The 12,637-nt window shown below is 36.6% G+C and overlaps 2 protein-coding genes across 2 annotated transcripts; one reads left to right on the top strand and one right to left on the bottom strand.

Moving 5' to 3' along the window:
- Positions 1-1,079: 1,079 nt before the first annotated feature.
- On the bottom strand, positions 1,080-2,000 carry LOC114741981 (oil body-associated protein 1A-like). The gene is made up of 3 exons (XM_028930225.1): positions 1,870-2,000; positions 1,375-1,778; positions 1,080-1,267 (listed from the first exon to the last, which is right to left on the bottom strand). The coding sequence occupies exons 1-3, from the start codon at positions 1,998-2,000 to the stop codon at positions 1,080-1,082; spliced, it is 723 nt and encodes a 240-aa protein (XP_028786058.1).
- Positions 2,001-7,073: 5,073 nt separating this feature from the next.
- LOC114741983 (MACPF domain-containing protein At4g24290-like) lies at positions 7,074-12,327 on the top strand. Its single transcript, XM_028930227.1, has 7 exons — positions 7,074-7,653; positions 8,697-8,935; positions 9,844-10,045; positions 10,126-10,203; positions 10,291-10,474; positions 10,872-11,038; positions 11,351-12,327. The coding sequence occupies exons 1-7, from the start codon at positions 7,399-7,401 to the stop codon at positions 12,053-12,055; spliced, it is 1,830 nt and encodes a 609-aa protein (XP_028786060.1). The 5' UTR covers positions 7,074-7,398; the 3' UTR covers positions 12,056-12,327.
- The last annotated feature ends 310 nt before the right edge of the window (positions 12,328-12,637 follow it).

Below are 12,637 nucleotides of genomic sequence, written 5' to 3'. Positions count from 1 at the left end.
GATCTCTGACGCAGAATGCATAGCAGAAGCGAGAAAGTAAACAAAGACGCGTGCAAAGACATGATGATGCATCATGAAATATGCAATCTATAGATGTGTGGATATTGATCCTTATTAACCACCGACCACACCCAGGTCTCCAAATTCTGATAAGACACATTTTCAAATTCTTCTTGCAGAGACAAGAGAGGGTAGGGGGAGCACGAATTAAGGAAACAAAGGGTTAGTGGACGAAGTGGGGAAGAGCCCAAGACAACACAACCACATATCACCCTTTAAATTTTTTTTTTTCATTGTTTCATTTTTAGCACTGTGAATAGTTACCAAAGGCATTACATCCTTACCTAAGGGACTATTTTGTGACTATAATTTGATCTGAGTTTAGTTTCATGGCCAACTCTATCTCCATTTTTCTATCTTACCTTTCTCAAAGAACTAGACATGTTTTCCTAGAAGCGAATACAAATTCGAGGAATAAACCATACTATTGACTTGTGAATAGTATGCTTGCTATCAATCTTATTATATATATATATTAATATGATGTTGATATTGATTAGAAGGAAGGGTGTCTTAACAAGCAAGCCGCATGTATATAACAACAATACAAGTAGTGACTCATGGGGAGTACTGATGTGCACAATACGGTATACATGTCAAAATATTAAAACTAGATATCTTTTCATCTGATGTACGAGAGATAAATAAAATCAGTGATCCTTTCTCGGGTCTAGGAGCGGATCCGCAGTATCAGTACGTAGCAGCAAGTCTTGTGGGCGTGTCTCTTGGTACTGAGACTGAAACAGAAGAATGACTTGACTCATAATAGGCAACAAAACGCGATATACATATGTGTGTGTATTTGGATCCAGTACCCACGGCAATGTATATATGTCGGAACACTATTACTATAGAAGACGAAGCTTTTTAACAGGAATGATCATCAGGTGTACAGTACATATCAGTTTGAGTGCAGAGAGGAGAACCATCTAATGGGACATGAAAATTCACAAGTCTGGCGCATTATTATATATATAGATATAGAAATAGCAGAACCAGTGGTTGACGAGATACATTAATCATACGAAGACCCTGGCGGCACCAGGAGGGAGAGCATCGTCAGGGCTCAACGGGACCTCCCTCAATACAGTCTTAAGGCCCTTCCCTCCTGCATTTGCTAGAGGATGGACTCCATGAACAAGCCCTGGAATGTACTCTCTCTTCTCTCTCTCCTTCTTGAAGTCAACCCCAAAACGCTGCCCAACATCTGCATTAATTAAGTCATGTGTGAATGACTTGCAAGCAAGCACAGATTAAAGCAGAAGATATGTACAAATAGATAGATGGCAATGTTGTAATAAGGAAGGAAGGTACTATGGAGGAGGTCTTGATCAATCTGGCCGTCTCTTGTGAAAGCCATCATAAGCTGAGGCAGGCCAAATGGGAGAGGGTGACCCTTATCGACTTGCCAGAAATGGTAGGTTTTGCCATAAGTCTTGCTCAGAATTTCCATTTCGTGGAGCTCGATAGGTCGTGGCAGTCTGGGCATGAACAGTATGGCTCCCTTGACCTCGAAGAGGTGAGAGTGCCAGAGCTTCTTCTCCTCGTCCGGCAGCGTCAAGAAGATATGCTCCGGTACGATATACTCCACCCCAATCAACTTGCTTGTTTTCTCAGGCCCATCGAAGATCAGGCACTGCCTCACCTCCTCGTTCAGGTGGCCGCAGAAGTGGTGCGCCTCCACTTGCCGCGTCATGTCATCGGCGTAAAAATGGAACCTTCACCAATCAAAGAATGATGAGTAGTAGCATATACACTGGAATTGAAATATTACTGATGAAAGAGAGAATAAATGATTATAATACGTACGCGCAAAGGTGTTGGTGAATGTTGTTGACGGGGGCGAAGCTTTGGATGGCGGAAGTGGCGGTCTCGAGGAGCGAGGTGCCGGTGGCGGTGGGTTCACCGGGGACTTGCGAGTCGTTGTTGGGCGCTGCCATACTGTCGAAAGTCTGGGCATGGACGAAGAGGAGAGAGATGGCAAGAAAGATTTAATAGGTGGGAGATTGATTAATGCATGGGGAAGCTAGCTGTGAGCTGGAGGTGATGGCATTGGGATGGCATGCACTTTCACGCGTGGCAGAGGCCACATGCTCACGTGCCTTTTCTCCGTCAATATCTGGGATTTAGTAAAACCATAATACGGCACCATGCATCCAGTCCACATACACGTTCAATGCCCAATTTAAAAACACGATTATAAATATTTATAAACACATTTTATTATATGTATTTATCAATATATTTTATATAAATTAAAATAAAAAATTTTCACATACTTACCTCATATTTAATAAATTACGATTAAAAAACTGCTTATAAATTATTTCAGACTGACATTAAATCTGGTTTGAGCTTAATGTAAATCCATCAATCCAATTTAAATGTGTTGGGTGACTTGTGAAAATTGAGAAGCAGCACAATGAGATGGAGCGCTCCTTTGTGGAATAGTCTCTTAAACCTATAGAACTGTTCGTGAAAATGTTACTTCTCCGGTCTTTAATATAAGACCCATTTAACTAATTTTAAACAACTTTAATATAAGAACCGGAGGAGTATAAGGATAAAAATAAAGAAAGAGATCAATTTTAAACAACTAGCTTATTACGCAAGAAAATTTCTAAAATTTTTAATCCACACTTCACTTATAAAATTACTGAATACTTAGCACCTTCAAATAAATTACTCAAAATGTGAATTTTTGTGTCTGCGCTTAATTAAAAAATATGAAGGAAGATGATTTTTTTTTACACGTCAGCTGTGCAGGGGGATCTGCTGTGATGCACGGATCAGATGCCAACCCCTTTATGCATCTAATAATAGTTATTATTAATACTCATATATCCTTTTTACCAGAAAATTTTTTTTAATGAAAACTTACGAGCCGCATAATAAATATATAAAGAAATTAATATTGTCGGGATAGCATATTTTGATATTTCTGCACACTCAGGTAGGTTAACCAACCGCGCGAATATAATTAAATAAAAATACGTACAAATGTGAAAGATGTGACGATTGATTTGAAATCCGCCTCCGTCTCGCCCCCACGGGGCAAAAACAATCACTCGCAAAAGTCCCATCTATGTTGACATTTTGACTTTTGTCCGTACCTCCCTGGTCCATTGTTTTTCTTTTTTTGTATGCTTGATTGAATCATATTTGTATTTTAAATTTGTTTAAGTAAACGGCAATTTATTTTTCTTTACGCTCCAACAAATAAGGAATAGGTGATTTTTCATCAAATTATAAAATCTAAATAACAAAAAGTTATTATTTGCTTAATTAAAAAATAGAAATACAGTTATTAAATGATTGTTATAAAAATATAACAGCTACCATTTAAAAACACTCTTCAATAACAAAAAACTTTAAAAATAAATAAATAATCCAGATAATTCATTTGACCAAGATGAGAGAAAATTAAGAGGTCCTCTGGAGTACTGGTGGTTCAAATGTCACAAGTTTGATTTTGGACTTTTGGTCAAGAAAAAGTGAAAAACAACAGGGAGGAAGAGGTGAAGATTTTCTGATTTGGGGTGTGTTTGAATGAAATCAAACCGTGGTTTGGAAAAGTGATTCTGGAAAATAGATTCTGAGGAGAATAGATTCTGTGAAGAATAGATTTTGTAAAAAAGTGATTCTGAAAAGTGAGAGTGTTTGGATAGTTGTTATCAGAAGCACTTTTTATATATACACATTACTAAAAAAAAGACATAAGTTAATATGATAATTACAAAAAAAATAGATTCTATGATATATTTTAATTTGAAGGAATAAAATTGTTAATAATATATTTTTTACCAACATAATTAATAATACATAAGACAATATAATTAATAAATAATTAATATGTATATATATTTATAAAATATAATACTAAATATGTTCATAAAAAATATGTTTATAATAAAAATAACAAGATACATATCTTATAGGCTCTTACACTCTCCTTTTTTTCTCCAAAAACAAAAATTTTTTGCTTTTTCTAAAATCATAGTTTTGACCCAAAACCATGGTTTTGATTTTTAGGTGGGTGTTTGGGTGACTTAATCTCCAAACCATGGTTTAGGTCCCCAAATCATGATTTGGGGTGTCACCCAAATACACCCCAAGGTCATGTCAAAGCAATCAAGGAGGGTCAAACAACATGTGTAGGACTTTTGGTCCTTGGAACATGTATTGGGATAATTAAATAAATGGACTCCCGATGAATAAGTAGTGTACAGATAACCCATTAATAGTATATCAGAAAATTTTCATTTTAAAATAATATTAATTTTAATTAGCTTATGCATGTACTTTTCGATTTAATTATTGCTCCCTTTTTTTATGTTTGAAGAGATATCACTATAGTGCTCCCATAATTTAGGGTCCTAAAGGGTGAGATGCTATATAATATTATAAGCATAAAGTTATTACTGAGTGTGAGTGGTAACTTTAACATATACGATTTGGCTAGTAAAGATCCACATCACATCACAATTCCACAAGAGGGAAAAAAAAAACACAAATCCAGAAAAGTGTTCAAATTTAAATAATATATTTCCTAAAGCAAAATTCGAAGACATGTTGAGATAGAGAATAAATAAAACCACGCATTCCCGTTACCCATTTTTAAAATTTAAAAAACTAAAATTAAAATGAAAACAATCTAAAAAGACTAAAATTAAACTGAGGACCAAAATAATTACACATGACTCTCACAACGCATCACACATATAAAATATGGGCAGATGTGAAATGAACAACCATTATTTGATGTGCACTCACATCTCACCTCCACAGAAACAAATCAAGGCATTCACATCTCACAAATTACACTGACGTTCTTTTATTTGAGTATTGTAAACACTCATTTTGTCCGAGCCTACTAAATAACAGACAAAACATTAAAAATAATTAAAAAAATGATAATAGAAAAATTCTTCATGATTATTTTTTAGAGGCCAAATTTGAAAAATTCCCTTTAAAAAAAAAATCAACCAAGAATACCTTTCTCACGTGCAATTGATTTCCAAACCTACTCTATTTTTATAGATAGTCTTTTACAAACAAGTTTTTAAAATTACTCTTCTAAAATTTTGATAGCAACTTCTCTTCTTTTTTTTTTTAATGAAAAGGCTGGAAATCAGGCTCGACTGGTGGGCGCCTTAAAAATTTTAGCTTTACACCTCCAACCATGGCTTGCTGGGGAGAAGGGGGGGGGGGAATTTGAGTCATAGGCCACACAGACAGGTTTACAACCAAATCATTCTCTTCCGCTGCCTATCTTATTTGCAAAATAATAATGAAAAGGTCGTGTGACCAGTTTGCACTGTCTAAAGAAAAAATCAAGGGGCATTGTAAATTGAAATGAATTTGTTTGAATTAGAAGACCACGCAGCCCGGGAGGGTTGGTCCGTCTGGTTGACAAGGGGAAGGTAAGGCGCCACGTACCCGTCAGTGCATGGGCTCGATCCTGGAAAGTTCCACCTGAAGCGACTCCGGATTTAGTCTGCATCCAAAGGGTGTGGGATACTGGAGGGAGAAATCCAAAGAAGACCACGCAGATTGAGCAAAGATTGGGACGTCAAAGCAAAGAATCGGTAAATGAGGTCAAAGAGCGTGCATGTTCAGACTTTCCAGTTTATATTGCCGGGGCCAGGGGACATGTGCCCGTGCAGTTAGGTAATTAGCTAATCACTGTGCTTCCCATTTTTTATCCCTCTTTCTCTGGAAAAAAAAACTATAAAAAGAATCTAAAATGTCCAAAAATGTTTTAATATTTTTCACACCTAGTCACAATTATTTTAAATTTTTTTATGCGGCATCAAGTTTGGAAAGTAAGTTATCCTATTACTCACTTCCCAAAGAACGCTAAATTCTTAATTCCTCATTTACTCTTGTTTTTTTTTTTTTGATACACCTCATTTACCCTTGTTATGCTAAGACATTGAAGATTTGAAATTATAAGCAGCATTGATCTCGTAATCTTTTATTCCTAAAAAAGGTTTTATACAACTAGAATATAATGTTGTTGAAGAATGTTGCAAACTTTTCAAAGGATATAATCAATCAGATCCACCTTAAATTTATATCTAACACATCAGAACATATGCACACGCACAAAGAAGGAGAGAGAGGAAAAAGCGTAGAATAAGTTTGCGTTTGTTTGAAATTATTTATGAATAGCTTTTTAATCATAATTTACAGAACACGAAATAAATACGTAAAGAAAGTTTTGTTTTGATTTACGTAACAAATATCTATAAGCACTTAGATAAGCAAGAAATGGGCTACAAAGATGAGGGCCAACCTATTATAACTTAAATTTATATTTAATATTACTTCCGATTTTTAATATAAGAACTAATTGACTAATTTAAATAGATTAAGGAAACTAGTTAAGTTAGTTATTTGTAATAAATAAATATTGTCTTTTTTAAAATATTCTTGCTAATCAAGTGTATTGGTTAGAATTACCATTATTATAAAGACTATATTAAAAAATAGATAAATATAAAATACAAAATGAATTGAGATGTTATATTTAAAATAAAAAAATTAACAAGCTCTCATGTTAACTATAAGAAGTAGTAAATAAGAGCATATATTATCACAGAAAGAGAGAGAAAAAAAAGGTACAGTTTTTTAATTGTAATTTATAAAATATAAGATAAATATGTATAAAAAAAAATTTAAACTCATGTAAAATTTGTTTATAAGCATTTAGATAATCAAAACGAGGCGTACTGTGCCAGCCTGTTCCACGGAAGGCATAGCAACAGACGGGTTTGGATTGCACGCGCTTAAGTTCGACCCGTGTCTTTATTAGTTTTTTTTCAAAGACGAGTATATTAATTAATGCGATACTCTAATGGCAGAGTAGCTTGTAAAAGATGGAACGGAGTAGGTAAGCCAAGGGCAAACAAAGTTGACTGCCATCCTTTCAAATTCATAAATTCTGTTCCCAGCCCCTCTGTCCCAGTCAACACCTTGCGGCGGATCCTCTTCTCATCAACCCTCTCCTTCCGCGAACCTTCATAGGATTCGCCCTCCTTTCTCTTTCTCACTTTGGATAAATATTTCATACAGCCTACGCTTCGCTGCAAATGTTTGTCTTCTTCCTCAATCCTGGTCTTCGAGTACAAGCTAACCCACCCTCAATCAAGGACCTTAATGTTGCTTTATAATTGCAGTCTTTGGTGGCAACCCCTTTGGTCAGAAGACTCCATACTCGGTGAAACCGTCATTTTCAACCCTAACAATTAAAACTTTTGCTTATAAAGCCTGCCCTGTCTCCGCCTCCTCTTTATTCATTTTGTTGATTTTGCTCGTGGGCGTTTGCTGTTCGCGATGGGGGAGAGTGCGCAGTTGCCCATTGAGATGAGAGCATTGGAGTGTCTCGGTAAAGGGTTTGATCTGACCAGTGATTTCCGATTGAAATTTGCCAAGGGAATCGAAGGCGGGAGGTTGGTCGAGCTGGACGAAGTGAACAAAAGGGACATTTTGATTCCTGGGGGAGCTACCATTAAAGGAGTTTCTGAAGATATCCGGTGTGACAAAGGGGATCGAATCCGCTTCAAGTCCGATGTACTTGAATTCAACCAGGTGGGCATCTCTCTTTCATTCCTCTTTAGATTTCGAGTCGATGCAGGTTCATTTAACGTGCTATTTTGATTCTAACATATCTTAAGAAGATAATGCTATTGATGAACAATGTTTGAAAGCAAATCGTAAGGCATAATATTGCGGAGGAATTGAAGTTACTTACGCTCGAGTTCTGCAGTTGCATTTCAGGCGTTTAGTGTAGCCTATACTTTCTCAGACAGGTTTAGCTTAGAGGCAACTTGAACGGCTGCACTTCTTTTAATTTTTATTGTTAACTTGTTCTGGAGGAATAATCAAATTTGCAAGTTTACTAAGGCTTCCTCCTTCTTATATGTCGGCGAAAGTTTCCTCTGTAGTCTTTCGTGGGTCTTTTGGATTCCTTCCTTCGTAATTTTACGTATCCAATCATACGAGTCTCACTATCGCATGGGTTGGGTCTTTATTTGTTGAATCCTTGTTTCTCATGAATATGGTATGCTAGGGGAATCATTATTTCTGGACAGGAAAGTTGTTTGCCACTTGACATATTTTAATACCACATGAGAAATAGCCTCTGTAGCTTTAAGTGCTATGCATAAGAAGCGGATCTTCATAAAATTGCATAACTTGCTATCTGGGTTCTGGAACTAAGGGTCAGAACTCTCACCATAGGCAAGCCAAGTACCGCGGGTGACTTAAATGCCTAGTAAATTTGAAAAGTAAAATTGAAGAATAGTTTGTATTATACAAAGAGAGTAAAAATTAGACGAGGCTGATCTTGAGTGGACAGGAAAAGTGTATATATATAAAATAAGCTTAGATTTGTGTGAGTTAAAAATCTGCAATTGCCTTCCGCATATCCTCCCTCAGAGAATTTTAAAATAGACCCTGTGAAATGCATTAGATAAAGGTGGCCTCCTCTGAAACAACATGTCCATATTACCATAAATAAAATAAATTTCTATGCAATGTCTGATCTTCCTCCCTTGCAAATCCCTGTTCCCTATCAGATAAATTTTCTTCTGTTTCTAAAAAAGCATTGCATGTGGCTTTCTTCCTTGCAGATGTCTGAGTTACTTAATCAAAAGTCAGCAGTACAAGGAAAAATTCCCTCGGGCTATTTCAATGCTCTCTTTGATTTAAGTGGCGATTGGTTTCGTGATGCTGCTGACACCAAATATCTTGCTTTTGATGGTTATTTCATTTCACTGTACTATATGCACTTAATAGCTTCTCCACTTGTCCTGCGAGAGGAAGTAAAGAAGTCTGTTCCATCTCAATGGGATCCAGCTTCCTTGTCTAGGTAAACCTAACACCATCTCAATCTTTGATTAATAGACAAATGAAGGGATTTTTGCGTATATTGTGTGAGTTAATAACATATTTATACTTGCACTGGATTCTCATGAAGCAGGTTCACATTTTTTGGTTTTAACTTCTCACCATTATGATTAATATGAGATGTAAAAACTTAGTCGTGCAATTCTTAAGTCATGAATAATGACTTTTCGTTTTCAGGCTCCGTATAGTGTGTGGGTGTCTAGTTTGCCTAAATTGCATAGAACTTTCATGAACTTTGGAGCACGTACAAATAACCCACTTAATCTAAAGTTTGATGGTGAAAATCCAACTTTGTGTAAGCAGTCCTCTTGCTGTTAGGTAATCATATATTTTAGTGGCGAAAGCGTGGCACATCAGTTAAAAAGAATTCAAACTTTATTTTGTATATGTAACTTCTTAAACTCTCCAATATGCATGGATTATCCGTTCAACTTTAGGTTATTGCACATAAACCTCGCTATATGTCATGCTTTTGCTAGCGAAAGGACTAATGTCAAGGGCATTATTTACCTTAACTTGAAAGTTTAAGGGATTCATGATCAAATTTTGAAAGTAATAGAGTAGCCTGCCCATCACATGGCCATGGGCCAAAATTTAGGAGTTTAGGAGCTGGACAATGATTTGGTAATGAGGAACCAACTGATATAAAATCTTATATAGTACAGTTTGAACATAACATTTAACAGCATCTTTTAGACAAAGTCTTTGCAAGCATCCAGTTGATGTGAAATGGTGCATATGTGAGTGAAATATGAACTTTCTTTAAGAGCTGAATAATCTAGTTGGATATAGTAACTGATGTTCGTATCAGTTGAGGATTGTGATTTCCAGTTGATGAATATGATGGTGCTGATCAATTTTGTTAGTCAGGTTCATTCGGACATACGGCACTCACATAATAGTAGGTATGGCTGTTGGAGGGCAAGATGTGATCCTTGTTAAACAAAAACACTCTTCAAAACTTCCTCCTGGTGATCTCAGAAGGTGTTTAGAAGATCTAGGAGATTATATGTTTTCAGATAGAAGAAGCCCTTCCCTACTACAGAGGAAGACAGCAGATGGAAAGCATAAAGTACGATTCATAATCTTATCTAGTTCTTAATCTAATGTACAGGTGACTTGCCTATTGATATGAGTTCTATATTCGTGTAGGTTCCTGAAGTCTTCAATCGTGTGATGCAATCCAGCACAATGCATTTCACCGGTATTTCTGAAACATCTAGCAAAGATGTAAGCCGGAAAAAAATGGAAATTCTTATTTTCACAATGAATAAAAGTTCTGGGCTATGATGCTTATCTTGATTTATTTTGTAACAGGGCCTCACTATTATCTGCTCGAAAAGAGGAGGAGATGTTCTTAAGCCCAGTCACTCAAATTGGCTCCAGACAGTGCCTTCTAATCCTGAAGCAATTCTCTTCAAGTTTGTTCCCATATCCTCACTTCTGGCAGGGATTCCTGGGAGCGGTTATCTTAGTCATGCAATCAATTTGTATTTGCGATGTACGTTGTTGTTCTTAAATTCAACAATAATTGTATTATCTGCTACTTTCTTCTATATATTTTCCAGCCTTGGCTATTCAATGAATAAATGTAGTTACTAATGTCATCATTTGTTGCATAGTACTCCAGTGGTCCAATTGTTGAATAAATTGAGACATGTAATAATTTCTATAGGAAGGAAAAGAAGTGTTTCGTAAAACATTGTTTATTCATAAATTTTCCTGTTACTTAGCACTTAAATGCTTTTTGGCAGATAAGTCTTCATTAGACATACTTTTTATTTTTCCATACATATAAGCTCCCAATATTATCATTTGTTGCAGTGCATTGTTTCTTCAAATTTTCCCTGTTAAAGGTACACAACATAAAACTTCATTCATTCACTTAATTTTTGCAGATAAGCCTACTCCTGAAGATTTACAATACTTCTTAGAATTTCAAATTCCCAGGCAATGGGCTCCCATGTTTTGTGAGCTGCCTCTCAGGCATCAATGGAGAAAGAGCTCATCATCTTCCCTTCAATTTACTTTCATGGGCCCCAAACTTCATGTCAGCCCTGCCCAGGTAAAACATAAAAACCTCCACTTGAGCATGCAGGCATTGCATTATTGGTGTTCTTTTTTGCGGTGGATGTTTATATTTCAGTTTTCTGTAATTCTCTTTTGTCTGGACTTTGCCGAGCTTAGATTTTGAAAAATGAGGTTATAAATCTCGAGGTTTTTAGCAGTTACCATAGACTTAAATCTTTTGTTGGCCTGGGCAACTCACTTCATGATGAGTTGCATAGCCTTCCAGGAACTCATGCCTTCCTTTTTACATTACTTCATTTATTCTTGACATCTCTTGTTGACTATGGTATATTCCACAAAATGCCAGGTATTAAGTGAAGAAAAACCTGTAGTTGGCCTCCGCTTGTACTTAGAGGGCAGAAAATGTGACAGGCTAGCAATACATGTACAGCATCTTTCAAGCCTCCCTAACACTATGGTCTTCTCCTCAAGTAACCCAGCCATGAGCAGGCCGTCTATGTGGCGAGGTTCTGATGATCATGAATCCAGTGACCAATTCCTGGAGCGAGTCAGATGGAAGAGATTCTCAAATGTGTGCACGTCTGTAGTAAAGCACGATCCTAACTGGTTGCATGGTTCTAGTGGCGTTTATATTGTGATTGGTGCTCAACTCTTTATCAAAGGGAGTTGGCCAAGAAATGTGCTTCATCTGCGACTTCTCTTCACTCATATTCCAAACTGCAGTATCCGAAAGACAGAGTGGACCACAGCACCAGAGGCTTCAAGGAAATCATCTTTCCTGACAAACATCAGCACGACTTTCACATTCACACAACAGAATAATACAGGTCCCCGGAAGCAGGCTCCAACTGTACTTAATTCTGGTGTTTATCCTGATGGTCCGCCTGTGCCAGTTCGCTCTGGTAAACTGCTTAAATATGTGGAGACATCTGAGGTTGTGCGAGGTCCACATGATGCTCCTGGACATTGGCTGGTAACAGCTGCTAAGCTAGTGGTTGAGGGTGGTAAAATAGGATTGCTGGTAAAGTTTGCATTGTTAGACTATTGGTGAGGCCAGGGTGCTATGCTGTATAGAGGGAGAAGTGTTGGTAATTGTCCCTTTTCCTTGGTTCATTTTGTTTAATTTTTTTATTATTATAAAAATACAGAAGACATGTACATATGCTCCAAAATGTCTTTGTATAGGGCAATACAGAAGGGAGTGGCAGCTGAGATAGGATAATAGAAAATTAAATTGCGGCAATTCTGCCAATTCTGCCTTTGGGTGGCGTTGATAGGTTCTTGTTTCATCAATTTTAATAATGAGAGATGGTATTTAACCAATGTCTGAGCCGGCGCTTTCTCTTCAAGATAAGAGATTGATCTAAACAGAGCTATATTCCATACATAACTCAATTTGATGCAAGCAAATTCGAGAAGAGAAATTGTGTAAAGGAATGGGGGAAGCAGTTATAACTAGAGTTAACCTTAACAAGGGTTCTTCCCAGTTATCTTCTGAGGGGCAAAATTCCCATTTTTTGGAATTTTCAAATAGGGGAACGATGATTAGGTCTCAAAAATGTAATTTATTAATCTGAAAGATGAGTTGCAAATGTAAATTTAAATAATTACAAAATTGGGATTCTCAGTTGCT

This window comes from Neltuma alba, unplaced genomic scaffold (assembly GCF_004799145.2).
Source record: "Neltuma alba isolate B1F8T4 unplaced genomic scaffold, ASM479914v2 tig00003593_pilon, whole genome shotgun sequence".
Taxonomy (NCBI): domain Eukaryota; kingdom Viridiplantae; phylum Streptophyta; class Magnoliopsida; order Fabales; family Fabaceae; genus Neltuma; species Neltuma alba.
The sequence above is the reverse complement of the archived record's forward strand: the minus strand, read 5'-3'. Positions and strand labels throughout refer to the sequence as shown.

Bases quoted from the DNA above. Each gene is read 5' to 3' on its own strand.
- LOC114741981 (XM_028930225.1), bottom strand. From the start codon at position 2,000: ATGGCAGCGCCCAACAACGACTCGCAAGTCCCCGGTGAACCCACCGCC. The intron at 1,779-1,869 runs GTACGTATTATA...TGATTGGTGAAG, and splicing joins ATTCACCAACACCTTTGCGC to GTTCCATTTTTACGCCGATG. The intron at 1,268-1,374 runs GTACCTTCCTTC...TAATTAATGCAG, and splicing joins TGATCAAGACCTCCTCCATA to ATGTTGGGCAGCGTTTTGGG.
- LOC114741983 (XM_028930227.1), top strand. From the start codon at position 7,399: ATGGGGGAGAGTGCGCAGTTGCCCATTGAGATGAGAGCATTGGAGTGT. The intron at 10,204-10,290 runs GTAAGCCGGAAA...ATTTTGTAACAG, and splicing joins CTGAAACATCTAGCAAAGAT to GGCCTCACTATTATCTGCTC. The intron at 10,475-10,871 runs GTACGTTGTTGT...TAATTTTTGCAG, and splicing joins AATCAATTTGTATTTGCGAT to ATAAGCCTACTCCTGAAGAT.